The 16073-nt window shown below is 43.7% G+C and overlaps 1 protein-coding gene across 3 annotated transcripts in view; it reads left to right on the top strand.

Moving 5' to 3' along the window:
- FCHSD2 (FCH and double SH3 domains 2) overlaps positions 1-11131 on the top strand; it is a 259190-nt gene extending 248059 nt beyond the window's left edge. For all 3 annotated transcript variants that reach the window (XM_061149638.1, XM_061149628.1, XM_061149647.1), the window contains exons 15-20: positions 3422-3505; positions 3626-3803; positions 4099-4319; positions 6086-6215; positions 6357-6439; positions 8985-11131. In XM_061149638.1, coding sequence (XP_061005621.1) covers positions 3422-3505; positions 3626-3803; positions 4099-4319; positions 6086-6215; positions 6357-6439; positions 8985-9068 — 780 coding nt within the window. In that variant the 3' untranslated portion in view covers positions 9069-11131. The remainder of the gene's footprint in view (positions 1-3421; positions 3506-3625; positions 3804-4098; positions 4320-6085; positions 6216-6356; positions 6440-8984) is intronic.
- Positions 11132-16073: the final 4942 nt, after the last annotated feature.

The following is a 16073-nucleotide window of genomic DNA, read 5'->3' as shown; positions in this document are numbered from 1 at the left end:
ATTGTTTCCCTGTCTTCTGTCTCAGTGTTACATTTACTCTGAAGTTCCAGAATTAAAATTTAAGGGCTTTAAATGGAGAGGGTCCTAAGTATCTGAGTGATTATTGCATCTGAGGAATTTTGCAGATAAGGTAGCATTTCAGTGAGGTCAGGAGTAAGATCTTTCTAGTCACAATGATGAGGTAGAGAAGGGAAAGAGCCTTCTAAGCAAACAACAGATGCAGAGACACAGTTTGATAAGATAATAGAGTGTCCGGGAAATGTTAAACTCAGTGGTATGTGAGCATCAAACGTGGGGAACAGAGCAGCTGGAAGTAAAGATGTCAGACAGACCTGTAGATCGCCCGAAGGTTGGGCTTCTATCCTGGCTGAAGGAAGCCATTGCGTGTCCTAAAATCAGACTGGGCTTTAAAGTAAGGGAACCCTGGTCATGGTATAGATATTCCAGAGAGGGTAGACTAGAGTAGAGAGAGAGGCTTAACTATAAGCGTAGTTGTGATTCCTATGGTCCAGATCAGCAAAGAAAGCCTAAATTAATCTAGCAAGAGCAAAGAAAAGCTAAATTTAAGGATTTGTTTCAACAGCCTTAAAAATGCTTGTCACTTTGAACCTACTAGCATTTGTCCTAAGGAAATGACCCACAATATAGAAAAATATTCTGGGTACAAAATTTTTTTTCATCATAGTACTACTTTATAAGAGCAAAGTGAGCAGTCCAATAAGGAAATAATTAAATAAATTAACTATTCATGTAATATAATCATAACAGAATATTATGAGGATAATTGAAAAATTACATTTGAGGTTTTTTTTGTAAGAAGAAATGATACATCAAGAAAGTAAGATACCAAATTGTACTACCTTAAGATCTCGATTATACCTATTTCTAGCTTTTCTACAGTGAACATTTATTACTTTTATCATCAGGAAAAAGCATATTGTTTTAACAGAAAACAGGAAATTTAGAGAGGTGGTAGTGGAAACAGAGGGCATGGCTGCTTCTGGGGTTCTGGCGGTCACTGTGTATTAGGACTTCATGAGGTAGTATGTGACCATGTGTTTATTTAATAACCATTTACTGACCACTTGCTGTCCTGGTTGGGATAAGTGAGACGAATTACCTTCCCTGCCTTAAAGAAGTCATTCTATTAGAAAGCCCACAAGTGCAAACAACTAACTTGAGTGCCATAGTAGTCAGTGTTAGAGGGATGCCCAAAGCCTTATAAGAATAAAAGGAGGAAAAAGCAACCAGCTCATTGTGGGTGGTCTTGGTATACATATAAGCCAGGCATCAAATCACGGGTAATAATAATAGCTACCATTTATGAATTCCTGTGTGCCTGGTCTCTCTCTCTCTCTCTCTCTCTCTCTCTCTCTCTCTCTCGCTCTCGCTCTCTCGCTCTCTCGCTCTCTCTCTCTCTCCACACACACACACACACACATATTTCTAATCCTTTCACTAATCCTATAAGGAAGAAATTATCAACCAATCCATTAATTCAACAAATGTTACCTGAGTACCTTCTGTGTACCATGCTATGCTCTTTTCTAGGCTTGGAGATACAGCATTGATCAACACAGACAGAAATCTCTGCCTTCATGGAGCTTATGTTGTAATAGGCATAAAAAAGAAAACTGAGGCTCTGAAAGGTCTTACAGTCACTTGCCCGTAGAAACAGACTGAAGCTGGACTTGAACTCACAGTAATCTAATTCCAGTTACCAAATGGGAAAGAGGGATCAAGGCCTCTTGGAAGGAAGGCATAGAGACAGTACATAACATGGTATATTCAGATACTAGGGATTAGTTTGCTGGGGCCAAAACATCAGGAGACCACAGGGTCATGCAAAGGACTTGACCTTGTCAAGTGAAAGAGTTGGTCACTGCTTAGGTATGGTATGATCAAGCTAGTATAACAATGCTATATATAGCACTGCTTATATTACAACGTTGGACAACCTGCATGGACCTTCATGACTTTTCTACAAGGACAGCAATATATTTAAAGGTGTTTAACTCTCCTGCTTTGCTCTCACACACATTGAAATCTGGTTGTATTGATAACCTTTTAAAAGTTTTGCCAGAGAATTAGGAAAAACATCTTTGTTATATAGGTGCCATTTTCTGGTATATTCAAGGCATAGTGTGGTTTCAGATTAGTGAAGAAATTCCGTTGGAAAAGCCATCAGAAATCAGTGGACTCTTTTTTCCTCTTATTTTGAGGTCAGAGGTAATCTGCTTAAAATTCTGGTCCTGAAGTATTTCTATGATTAGCCAGCCATTTTCAATACTGATTTTCTGTCTCAAGTAGCTATTACAGCAATGTCCAGAATCTGGGTTTGATGAAATGTACATGCAGTGGGAAATGAGTCTTGGGAAATAAACCTTGCCTTATTTTTGCTTATGTAACTTGGAGATATTTTTATACTTTGAGACTGTGAGATCTGAAAAACTATATGATCTTAACTGATAGTTTTCACTGATCTTGATACTTGGGGAAAGATTTTACAACTGTTCACTAAGAGCCAGAAGATGCCTGCAGATCCTTCCTGTTACATGTAACAGACAAGTCTCTTCAGGAAACAAAGTCTCTTCCTCTAACCCCTCTGCAGAGTCCCTGAGAGTTTGCCCTCAGATTCTACAGCCTCATGGGCAGCATTTGGGTGTCCAATGCCAGTGGACTCCTGCTTTTATTTACTTTTAAAATTAAAAAAGTCACAGCAACTTCTGCAGAAGCACCCAAATGGATCAGCCCAGTGTCTACAGTTAAGTTGGAGCATAATAAATCCAAGCCTTGACCGATATCAATCATTTCTCTCCTACAACTTACTTCTCTTGGCCACTGTTTTATGGTGATTGGAGACCAATTCCAGGCACTGCTCAAGCTGTCATTCAATCCATATACATAGCTCTTTGCATTTTCACAGTCTGCACCTCCACTGTAGCCCTGTGGTGCAATTCTCATTCACTGCTTTTACCTTTGCCTGTGCTTCCCAAACCATCATGGTTCTGTGCTTATTCATCCCACACTGACCCCACCCCACCCCCACCCCCATCTTCCCGAGAATGGCGGGATTGTCATTTTGAAGAAATGGAGGCATCAAGAAGTTGAATAACTTACCAATAGATACATAAGCTGGAGCTGGAACCCAGGTCCCCTACTCCAGCAGAGTGCTGTGTTCACTGAGCCTGACTGCCTCTTGAGGATTCCGTTTCTCCAGTTTTTGTTGTGGCTTTATTTTGTTTAGTTTTTAAGTAAAACTTCACCTCATTATGATAGTTTTACAACACTCAAATTTTTATGTTCAATACATTTTTCAAAATCATTTCAATATTTTGATCCCCGGTTTTTGTTATGATCAGTTCACATCTGCTCTTTATCTAACCTTTTTAATTTTGTCCATGACCATCCTACATTGCAGGCTTCTCAACCAGATGAGTTGACCATTGAGGAACATGAGGTGTTAGAAGTGATTGAAGATGGAGATATGGAAGACTGGGTAAAGGTATATTCCTTTGCTCATATCACCCCTTCTTGTGACATTTTCAGGAGTTTGTTTTGGTTCTTGTTGTACCCTGTCCAAATTGTGTGTGCAAACCTGTTTTGTCACATGTCTTTTACTCAGGCTCGAAATAAAGTCGGCCAAGTGGGTTATGTGCCAGAAAAGTACCTACAGTTTCCAACCTCGAACAGTCTGCTGAGCATGCTGCAGTCCTTGGCTGCCTTGGACAGTCGGTCACACACATCCAGCAATTCCACGGAGGCCGAACTCGTTTCAGGCAGCCTCAACGGAGATGCCAGTGGTAAAGACTGAAACAAGGCACTCTTTATTTGGTCACATTTGACATAAACCCTATTACCCTGGAGTCAGCCTTCAGTTGGTTAAAAACATGGGTTTATTCCCTTTCTGTAATGTATTTATTTGGCCACATGTATCCTGTACAGTAGAACCCTAGAGTTGCTTTTCAGTGAGTACAAAATTACAGCTCTGCTCATATTCCATTCGACACTCTTTTAATTGTCACTTGTGCATGGGGTGGTAGTAAGCGTTACCTGGTTGTCAGTGTGCTTACTGTATTTTTCTCTCTTGCTACCTAGTCTGTTTCGTGAAAGCACTTTATGACTACGAGGGCCAGACAGATGATGAATTATCTTTTCCTGAGGGAGCAATCATCCGAATCTTGAACAAAGAAAACCAGGATGATGATGGCTTCTGGGAAGGAGAATTCAGTGGGCGGATTGGAGTTTTCCCATCGGTGCTAGTGGAAGAACTTTCAGCCTCAGAAAATGGTGACACTCCATGGATGCGAGAGATTCAGGTGCACAACATGGGAAGAAAGCTGAATTAAAAGAGGTTTAAAGAAAATAACTTCCAAAGAGTCTGTTGACCTACACAGAAGTGGGCTGCGGTCTCAACCTCACCCTTACCACTCCCAATTTTTGGTTGCCAAGTTTCCATAAGACTGAATTTGGGAAGCAGAGACTTGTCAGTCAGGCTCTTGTGCAATGGCTATATTACTCTTCACATCTCCCACATTCTGTTCTCTGAATTGAGGAACCAAAATACTAAACTGTGTGTGACCTACAAAAGACTGGTTTGGCGAGGAGAAAGAAAGAAATCGGAGAGGGAATGTATTGTCTTGGTGGTTAGTTTATACAGTAAAAATATTACCACCCTCTTTCTCTCCCTCACTATCAGAAACTCCCTGCCCAGCCCAGGTCCTGCTAGTCCTTTTCAGAGAACTAATGAGACTGCCAGAGCCCCATGTACTCAAGTGGCCCAAGGCTTACTTCATAATAGCAAAACTTGTCTTTACGGAAAACTCCTAATTCAGATATGTCACAACAGGCCTGGCAGGTCCAGGACCATAAGGAATATGTCTGCCCATCTTGCTTGTACAGTATTATGACGACTGAACATGACAATTACAAAGCCTGGGGAAGTCAGAAACTCAGCCAATTATTTTATCTTCTCCGAAAAATACAACTTGTCCTTTTTTTTGTTCTTCACTGAATTGACTAATTTGATGTTTTCAATAGAACTCTATTTCAATAGAATAGAGTTCAATAGAACTCTAGAGAATGGTTTGACTTGGTAACTGTTTAATTTAAACTAAAATCAGTAGTATAATGAGATCTATAGAAGGAAAAAGTTAAATGCAACACAAAACTGGTGGTGGTGTGGTTATTCTAGGCTCATTTGCTTTTTTATTTTACTTCTTTTTAAATTGTGAAAGGATGATAACACATTCACAGGAGACTTGGAAAATACAGAGCAAGGTTGCATATAGTTCCACCATGTATTACAATTAGTTTTTAAGTAGATAAATTAAGATTTTTAGATGGAATTTCAATATCAAACTCTCAAACAGTAGTAGAATGAATATTCAGAGAAGTAGGATATAGTAGGCCTGAAAAGCACTGTGAACCAATTCAACGTAATTAAGATTTATACAATTTTCACACAATAGTAGAATACAAATTCTCTTTAAGTTCCCATAGACTGTAAATTAGGAGACACTGGAACATATCCAGGGACAGAAAACAAGGTACAAAAATGTCATGGCCTAAAGGTATTGAAATCATACAGTCTTTTCTCAGCACTGTGGAATTATGTTAGAAATCAGTATCAAAAGATACTTAAAAATAACCCACATATTTTCAAGTGCGGCTTCCCAGGAGGTGCTAGTGGTAAAGAACCTGCCTGCCAGCGCAGGAGACGTAAGAGTCGTGGGTTTGATTCCTGGGTCGGGAAGATCCCCTGGAGGAGGGCATGGCAATCCATTCCAGTATTCTTGCCTGGAGAATTCCCACAGACAGAGGAGCCTGGTGGGCTACAGTTCATGGGGTCACAAAGAGTCAGACACAATTGAAGTGACTTAGCATGCATGCATGTGACATTTACCAAGAGAGATTGTCTTCAACTTAGCCATCAAACTAGGCTCATTTGCTTCTAATGAGGCTGGTCAGAAAAGTTAACAATCATAACTTAGCTCCAGAGAAAGGTAATTTGCCAGGAGCAGAGAAGCCAGCTGATCGCCTTCCTGAAGTGAGCACTGTGTAACCTCTGTTCCCTTTGCTGCAGGTCTCTCCTTCCCCCAAACCGCCCGGCTCCCTGCCTGCACTGCCGCTGTACGACCAGCCTCCCAGCAGCCCTTACCCCAGCCCAGATAAGAGGGGCTCCCAGTACTTCCCCCGCTCTCCTTCAGCAAACGGTAAGGGGTCTCCTGGGCATGTATCAAAATACACTTTGATTCAGAAAGCCACGTGTTCATCTGAGGGTAAACAGATCTGAATTACCATCTTTATTGCTCAGCAACACAAATAAATTGAGCTCCTTTGATTCCCCCCCTTAGAAAACAGCTTCCATGCCGAATCGCCAGGATTCTCGCAGGCATCCAGGCATACTCCTGAGACCTCATATGGGAAGCTACGACCTGTAAGTCTCTTATCTAGCAGAGTAATAGAGTGCATAGTTCTTCCAGATTGAAAGTTAGAAATTAATGGAGCTCCATGACCCCTGTGTTGTTACTAATTCCTTCCATGCCAGGTTGCAATGGACTTGGGAAGTTAAACAGAGCTCTGGAAAAGGAAGGCTGTAGAAATAAACACATCTTGGAAGGTCTAGCTTATTACGCTGGCACTTTCCTCACTGAGCCATGGTGAGATTGCCAGGAGACAGTTATGGAAAGTGTATTTAAATTATTACAGGCTCTGTGAGCATTAAAGCAGAAGCTTTTTTTTTCCCAGCAGGCGTTTACCAAGAACTTTTTATCCAGGCCTCCACCTGCCTCTTTGACAGACAGTGAGATGATATAAAATTCGTGCCCTTTTGAGTTTTGAGAGCTTCTATTCTCAAAGAAAATCTATTCTTTACAAATGATCACTTCTACCCACCCCTCACTCAGCTGCCATCGAATCCATCCCACCACCTCACTGTAAAACAGTTCTTCCAGGGTCATAACTTCCACATGGTAATCTAGTTATATTTGCAGTTTTATTTTCCTAGACCCTCTTACCAGCGTTTGACATAGTTCTTTGAGCCACTTATAACCTTTGTCTTTGTTCATCCAGCAGATACTGAGTGCCTTCTTAAGGACTTGGTTCGTGATCCTAAATGTGATAGGAAGCTGTTGTAAGATTGTAAGCCAGACAGTAAAATGACCGATTGTGCATTTTTAAAAATTATTTTTACTTACTAATTTTTATAATTTTATGTTGACTGCACTTGGTCTTAATTGTAGCACGTGGGATCTTTGTCCCTGGGCATGGTGGGCATGGGCTTCTCTTTAGTTGCAGTGAGTGGGCTTAGTTGCCTTGAAGCATGTGGGATCTTAGTTCCCCAACCAAGGATCAAGCCTTCATCCCTTGAATTGGAAGACAGATTTTTAACCACTAGACCACCAGGGACATCCCAGCTGTGCATTTTTAAAATACTACTGTGGCAGCTAGGTGGAAAATGAGTGGAAAGTGACAGACTGAACATGGGGAGTTGTTAGGAGGCTGGAGCAATGGTCCAAGCAAGAGAGGACAGTAATGTGAACTAGTGGGGAAGAGCAATAGTGCAGAGAAGTGGACCCATTTGTTCCACCACACTTTTCCTGGTCTGCTTTCTGCTTCCTGGCCTTCCTTTTCATTGACCTTTGAGGGCTTCTCTGCCTTTATCCAACTCTGTTGATGCTTCTCAGGGTTCCGTCCACTGACTGCTTCCCTCTTTTTTTTTTTTCTTATTTGTTTGGCTGCGTCAGGTTTTAGTTGCAGCAAGTGGAATCTGTGTTGCATCGTGTGGGATCTTTGCGATGCACTGCATGGACTCTGTAGTGTGGGCTGCAGTGCACACAGGCTGCAGTAGCTGCTGTGTGCAGGCTCAGTAGTTGGGCACTCAGGTCGGCCTCTCAGTTGTTCCATGGCCTGTGAGATCTTAGTTCCCTGACTAAGGGTTGAACCCACGTCCCCTGCATTGCAAGGCAAATTCTTCACCACTGAGCAACCAGAGGAGTCCCAGGGCTACTGCTCTTAAAGTCGTTAAATTTACTCCTGAGTTATCTCATTTACTCGCAAGACTTTGATAACCGTGTATTTACTGACAACTCCCATATTTATAACTACCTATCCAGTCTCTTCCGTGAGCTTCAGATCTGTCGAAATCTTAGTGTATATATAGCAAACCCCCCAAACTCAGCTAAAAACTAGTTAATTATCTTCCTTCCCAGACATCATCCTTCTCCCATATTTCCTGTCCTGGTGAGTGGTACCCCCATCCTGCTAGTGCTCTGGCATCACTCGTGACACCTCCCTGACCCTGCCTTTCATGAAGAGTCATCACAAGGCCTGCCAGGGTTACCCAGAGATGACTGTCAAGTTGTCCCCGTCTACTCCCCCAGTGCCAGCCAACATCAGCTCTCTTTCAGACGACCACAGGAGGCTCCAAAACTGTCAACCTGTATTCTTGCCCTCCACCACTCTTTTCTTCAAACTTTTACCTGAGTCATCTTTTCACACATCTGACACTGCTGCTTAAAATCCCCAAAAGACACTTCTTTGCCTACAGAATAAAGCTCAGATTTTTAAATATGACTTAATGAGGCCCTTCATGACTTACCCTAACCTGTCTCTCTAGTCTCATCTCTTGCATCTCTCCTTCCAAGACATGTTTAAAGGTTTTTCAGTTCTCCAAGCATTGCTCTCTCTCACTTCCAACTCTAGGCCTTTGCTTGGGCCAAGATTTTCAGGACTACAAAGACTCTTGTGGCCATGAGGCTTTCAGCCCAGGGAAGAACCTGAGTCGTGAGTTTCACATTTCATCCAGAGCAGTTTGTCCTTCTCAATGTAAGAAGCTGTGAAAATTAAGTTGAAAGCACATGCCTAGAACATTTCTGAGAGCCCTCAGGTGCCCATGTCCTTGAATAAATGACTGGTCGGATTTCCATGCTTCAGCCACTGAGTCAGGAAGCTGACTGACCATGTGATGGTTTCCTGCTCAGGTCCGGGCAGCTCCCCCTCCTCCTACGCAGAACCACCGAAGGCCCGCAGAGAAGATTGAGGATGTGGAAATCACACTGGTGTGATGATGGGTTTGCCTGTCCGTTACTGCTACAATCAAGGCCAGGCTTGGAGTTTGGCCAGTCTTGTTTTTTAGGCACCTTTGCTTGCATGATGATGACTCGAACAGAGCAAAAACAAGGAGGACTGTATGTGACCGGGTGGCCTGGTTGACACCTCCCACGTTTTTAATATTTCGTGCCTTTTTTTGTTGTCATTTTCTATGTCATCTCTCCTAGCACAGCACAAATCCTAGTGGGCCCTAGAAGCAGAGAAGGGGGACAGTCCTCCTTCCTACCAGGGACCCATTTTTGTATGAGACTCAAGACCAGGCCTCGTTCAGGGCACAGTTACAGAGATACTGATCATGTGCACTCGTACAGTATATTACTGTGGCCACGAGGACGTGGCAAAGATTCTCATCTTTCTTCAAGTGGCTTTGGCTTATCTGATTGAGTTTAATCAGATCATGTTGGCTACATAAGGAAGCGGTAGGAGGGATTTCAGGAGAGGCTGGCTCCTCCCCACAGTTGGTCCCCAAACTGAGAAACTGAAACCTTATTGGAAAAAAGTAGACTGCCCTGAGTTTGGCACTGATTGCAATAATGCACATCTCTTCCACAGCTAACAGATTTAAAACAATTAACAGTGTCCTTTGTGTTAATATTTATGCCATTCATTTAGTATTAGCGGAGCTAACATGGAGGGGCTGAACTAGTAGCCGAATCTTGTCCATCACATAGACTAATAGAAAGGAGGCTGCAGCTAAAGCAGAAATGGAGCTTCCAGATCTGCAATGAGCTGACTTAGTGTTCTTTTTATATTTGGGTATTTTTTTCATCTTAATTTTTGCAGCATATACTATCATGACCAGTATCCTTAGAAATTGAATGTCTTGATAAAACTGGGGACACATACTTGCCTTGTCAAGCTTCTCTACTGGGGAGGCACATAGCATTATTTTATTCCCAAACTAGTCCACTGGCCCAGACAGCCAAGTTGTGGCTGGCCCAGACCAGCAGCCACCCACCACATAGAATGCAGCTTCCCAGGTCCCACTGACCTGACATTTCCTTGGGAGGAAGAATCTGTGGCTCAAGGAGTAAACCAGCTTCCTATGAAGAAGGACAAAAGGATTGCACGGTGCAAATTGACAAGGAAAGGACAAGTTCTCCATGTCACAGGGAGAGCCAGGAGGAGCCTTCTCTGCAGACTAACAGGCCCACAGCAGTGGCTCCCAGAGGCCTCTGGTGGCCCTCCACCTCCTATGGAAGATAGGGAGTACATTACTTTGGGACTAAGGGATGTTTGCCAGTTGCTTTTTTTTTCTTTTTTTTTAAGAAATCAAAATTTTCAGAATTTAATCCAAAAGTTGTCTTTTGCTTTGAAAATGCCATCCCTCCTAAGACTCTCTAAAAACTTGAAATGCTCGCCAAATGTCCCCATGGGATTTTTGACCAGAAATAAGGTCATAGCTGAAGAAGTTTTCAGATAGTCATTTGATCACTTCTGTAACAGTACCCATTGATGAATTTTCTCTGTGATTTGAGGATTTTTTTTTTGTTTTGTTTTTGTTTTTTTGCATTTCTTAACCTGTTGATCTTTTTGAGGTCTTTTTGTGTTTATCAAACTTATTCTTAAGTTTACAAAATAAATTAAAAGGGTGGGTTTTTTTTTAAGATTTTAAAGTTTGTGGACAAGTTAAAAATCTTCAGAGCACTTTAAAAATCTTCAAAGTGCTGAAATTGGGCAGTTCTTGCCACCCACTCTTGTATTTTCTCTTTAGCTAGCAAAATTGTCCTTGAATCTGGGTTTTCCACATTCTCAGAGAGTTATTTGAAATCTTTTGTTATATTTTAAAATATTTTTTGGAAGAGCTGCTAATTTTATTTTAAAAAAACAAAATTGTAAAAATATGCCTCCTTTTTAATAAGAACCCGTCCCTCCAGGACATGTAACCCCACGTCACAGTGCACAGGGCTGGGCTCAGAGGAGGCGCCTCTGTGCAGAAGTGCTTTCTTTACAGTGGCTGTAAAAACTTTGTATTTATTATGTATAAAATGTTGAATAATAAAAAAAATGGAATTAATGTTTTCTCAGTTTTTCTTATAAGAAGATTTGGGTAAACAGGCTTTTCCAAATAGACAGTACTGCTTTTAAAGACACTCGCAGGCCCTCCTTCAAATCTTACAACAGGTATGAAGAGAGCGAAGTACATTAAGCCATCCAGGGGACAAACAGCCCTTCATGCCACCCTACCTGCCAGGGGTAATACCCTGAAGCTAGAGATAAAAATGAATATGTTGTGGCCTTGGGCGTCAAGGTTCTCTCCATGGAGAAAAAAAAAACATACATACCTGAGGACAGTACTGTATGATATGTGCTGGAAAGGAGAGACAGAGAATGTGCTGAGGGGGCTGAGGAGGGAGCCCTGAATCTACAGCTGCAAGGGCCAGAAGGAGGCCACTGAGTCCCCTCAGATTGATGTGACTGCTGACTCCCAGGCAGTGGGCACTCTGTACTCCTCTATCCTTTTCCTAAACCTCTACCTGAGGAGTCATAAGGCAAGAGAAGGAGATTTTACTGTTTCCAGGGATGGCTGGAGGATTCCAGATAGAAAACTGAGTCCATCTGGCTACCAGCCACCCCAGTGAGGACCACTGTTTGGGGAGGGCCCCCACAACCCTCCTCTTCGAGAGCTGGGCAAGTGTGATATGTAATCTTCCAGATGTTTTCTGTGCATAGAACTTACATGTGCCAACACTGCCTTTTCATATGTGAAATTATATAATACATTTAGATTTACCTCATTCTTTCTGAAGGCAGCATTATAGTCCATTGTTTGGGTATAGCATGATTTAAACATTCCTATAGTGATGGATGTTGAGGTTGTATCCACTCATTTGCTATCAGCTGAAATTAATACCTTTTTACCTAATTGTTTATAAATTTGTTCCAGTAAAAATATCAGGTAAATTCCTAAATATGTAATTTAAGAGTTAAAAATGTACTTGTGTATTTAATTTTGTCATGCTGTGTGCTAAGTCGCTTCAGCCATGTCCAACTCTTTGAGACCCTGTGGGCCATAGCCCACCAGGCTCCTCTGTCCATGGGATTCTCCAGGCAAGAATACTGAACTGAGTTGCCATGCCCTCCTCCAGGGGATTTTCCCAACCCGGGGATCAAACCTGCATCTCTTACATCTCCTGCGTTGGCAGGCAGGTTCTTTACCACTAGCACCACAAAAAGTATGCATAGATTTAATTTTGTCAGATGTTGCCAAATTGGCCTCCAAAATGATTATATCCATCGACACTCCCACCAACAGCATAGAAGACAACGTGGACTTTGGACTCAGAAGGTCTGAGTTAAATCCGGGGCCCCACTTGACAGCTGTGGGACCCGTCTTCAGTGTCCCCATCAGAAACCTAGTAATGCCGTGTGTCTGTGCAGCACAGGGTGGTCTTCCTCAGCATCACGGTCCCCCTTCAGCACCTCCCCTGCAGAACTGTGCCTTGCTGTCCTTCCAGAGCTGTCATAAGGCCCAAAGGAAGGAGTGGGTGTGAAAGTGCCTTACCATAAATATGTTAAAGGCTATCAGTACACATTAATATCATGTCCATCTTCTGTCTTCCGCTGCTAGTGAAAGCTGCTCACATTTAAGACTACCGTTGGTACCAGAGGCCTGGTCTATGACCAGGGGACAGAATTAAGCTGATTGCCTCACCCCTATATCAGAGTTACACCAGAGCATCCTTCATCATAGGAACTAAATGTGAGGCAGCCAAACCAGAGTCACAGCACATCACCTGAATCCCATTTCTCTATAAGCCATCCCACCCACCCCCAGCCCACAGCCACAGGCAGACAGAAATGAGTGGAAGGATATCCTGCAGCCCTGCCACCGCTTGATGGATGCCCTTTCCACTGAGTTGCCACACCCCCCAGCTTTAAAAGAAGCAGAATGAGATGATTTCTAAGGACTCATCCGACCTTTATGTTCCAGGTAAGTTCAGTTTCTAGATGCACAATGAGAACATTACACAAAAAAGTCACAGTATTTGAGAAGACTACTAAAACAGACTTCTCGGGATGGCCAGAAGTTGAAGATTCAAGCCACTGGACTCGCCACGAGGCCAAAGCAAACTCCTCTGGGTTGTAATCTCACTGGGCTGCACCCTTCACTCACTGCCCAGGAAACCCAGCCAAAGCTTTCAGTAGTGAGGCAAGTTGTTTCTTCGGCCTCTGAGCGGCTTTATGACACAATCTATCTGAATCATTGCATTTAATTGCTCATTATGAAGCTGTTTTTCATGACAAAAATACAACCAAGTTACAGAAAGTTTACAAGGAGAGAGTTGTAATTTGTCCCCACATCCTACAACTTAAGACAACCAGTATAAGTTTCCTCTTAGAAGCTGTTACCGCTTGATCTGTCAAGAATTAATTCCAGAGGGCATCTCATTCCTGGACCACTTTTCCCTGGTCCCACTGGCCAAAAACACAAATGCAATACTTCTGCCTCGTCTGTTTCAGAGATCTCTGGTCTGGAAATACTTCACTGGAATGTTATCCCGAAACAACAGAAAGGAACACCTCTTCCACAGTGTGTGCTGAACAAATACACATGCTTCTTGTCACTCAGTTGCTCCTGTGAACAGCAGGGGAAACACCTGGTCAAGAGGCCTGGGCTACCTCACTTAGCTGTAACCTTTGACTCATCGCTTCACCCTTCTGGGCCTTGCTTTTCTCATCTGTAAAGTGGGAAGGAGAACACAGTACCAGCTTCATAAGACCCAGGAGAATCGAGATAAGATAATAAGATAATGCAGAGATAAGCTGAAATATTTTTGACTAGTGAATGTGCATCTATAAAAAGAAAACAGCCTATACCAGACTGTTTCTATGAAATATAAACTGTTTGTGTGAAATACAGCATTTCACATATCACAGATGGGTCCACACCTCATGCCACCAGGATTCCTCCAGAGAAGAACTAAAAGTCAGGACCACCTCCACTCAATCACTATTTGTCAAGTCAGCAACTTACTGTCCCAGGCCACGTTCTGGTCATGGAGACACAAATGACTCAGTTCCCATTCCTGTCACCAGAGGGCTTATGTCTGGTGGGGGTGACTTGGGAACAGCAGTTTCAAGCCAAGGTGCCTCTCCCAGGACAGGGAGATAACCAGGGGCAGTAGGAGCCCAGGACAAGAGCCTCTGTCACTTCTCCCTCTCAAGCCTCAGGCTGGCAGAGGAGGTGGTACTCATGTCTGTACACCAGCCCGGAAAGAGCCAGGTCCCCATTGGTGAGGCCCAGAGCCATGGAGCAGGAAGAGTCTCACAGGTGGGGAAAATCCACCCACTGTGATTTGCCCACAGTCTCAGAAAGACAACTGGGAATGGAACCTGGAACCTGGAGGCCTCCAGAAGATGGATCAGCACCTCTGCAGAACCTGAGTCCAGCTTTGAGAAGAGTGAATCAGGAGCCTGGATTCTTACCCCAGCTCTGCTGGATCCTCTCTGGACCTCAATCCGTATGCACAGCAAGGACAACAGTTTTGAAGGGTTTTTTAAATATTTATTTATTTGGCTGCATTGGGTCTCAGTTGCGGCACTCAGGATCTCTGTAGCATCACGTGGGGTCTTTTGCTGTGGCTCAGATTCCTTTGTGCGGTTCTCAGACTCCAGAGCACATGGGCTCAGTAGTTGCATTGTACGGGCTCAGTTTCTCTGCAGCATGTGGAATCTTAGTTCCCTGACCAAGGATCGAACCTGTGCCTCCTACCTTCCAAAGACCACTGGACCACCAGGGAAGTCCCAAAGGTGACAGTTTGGACTTTAGGGAAGAGACTCAGGCCAGCAACCTCAGAGTAGGTTGAGTAGCGACTGAACACCTGAGTAGTGACTGGAGAACCAAAACCCAGAGCAGTCTTCTGCACAGGGTTCTGGCCCCGCCCACTCTGCTGCCCAGGACTGCAAAGACTAGAGGTGCAGCCTGCCCAGCTGGCACCCCTCCAAGCTCTTGCCAACCCCTCTCCTCACACTTGCCTCATTCCCTGGAATGCCTGGGCCCATCTCTGACCCTCCAGACTTGATTCTCCAAATAAATTAAGGTATGCATGTGCTTTCTGAGGTGAGGCAAGTGTGTGCTGCCCCATGAAGAAAGGGAGGCTTGAGGGGAATGGAGGGCACTCTGTGCCAGGAGCCGAGTCAGGTCATCTCCTGATGACCGCTTCTGTGTCCTCTAAGCAGTCTCCTGCAGTCCCGGGAGGTGCTTGCCCCAGATAGTGGAACTGTTAACAGCCTCCCAGGATCAAGTTCACCTCCGTCCTGTAGCCCTGCTTGTCCCTCAGTTCAAGGATACTAACCCTCCAGGCTCAGACCTAGGTACCCAGGGCCAGAATGAAGAAGTGAAGATGCAGGGAAGGATTTCAGTAATTTTTATTTTGTTTATTTTTCACTGTGCTGGATCTTCATTGCTACATGTAGGCTTGCTCTCGTTGCAGTAAGAGGAGGCTACTCTCTAGTTGCAGTGGACAGGCGTCTCCTTGCAGTGACTTCTCTTGTTGTGGAACACAGGCTCTAGGTGGGCAGGCTTCAGTAATTTCAGCTCACAGGCTCTAGAGAACAGGCTCCGTAGATGTGGCACATGGGCTTAGTTGCCCTGCAGCATGTGGAGCAGTGATTGAACCTGTGACCCTTTCATTGGCTGGTGGATTCCTAACCACTGGACCACCAGGGAAGTCCAGGGAGCTAGAATCGCCCACCTGGTGGTGGAGGCCGTGGGCACACCACTGGAGCATGGCAGGGAATGCCCTATAGCTCTGCTTAATTGGGAGCCCAGATTCTCTGATACTTTGTCTTTAAAAAAAAAAAAAAAAGTCTAAAGACCACAGTTCAGCTGTGCCAGCCGTGGTGACCTCATATCACTTACCCTCTCTGAGCCTTGATTTTTCTCATCTGTAAGATAGCTACATCACAAGGTGGTTGGGAGAACAAGATACTGGATAGAAAGCACAGGGCCTGGC

The sequence above is a fragment of the Dama dama genome, chromosome 1 (genome assembly GCF_033118175.1).
Source record: "Dama dama isolate Ldn47 chromosome 1, ASM3311817v1, whole genome shotgun sequence".
NCBI classification, from domain to species: Eukaryota; Metazoa; Chordata; class Mammalia; order Artiodactyla; family Cervidae; genus Dama; species Dama dama.
Note: the sequence above shows the minus strand (reverse complement) of the source record. Positions and strands in the feature narration are given on the sequence as shown.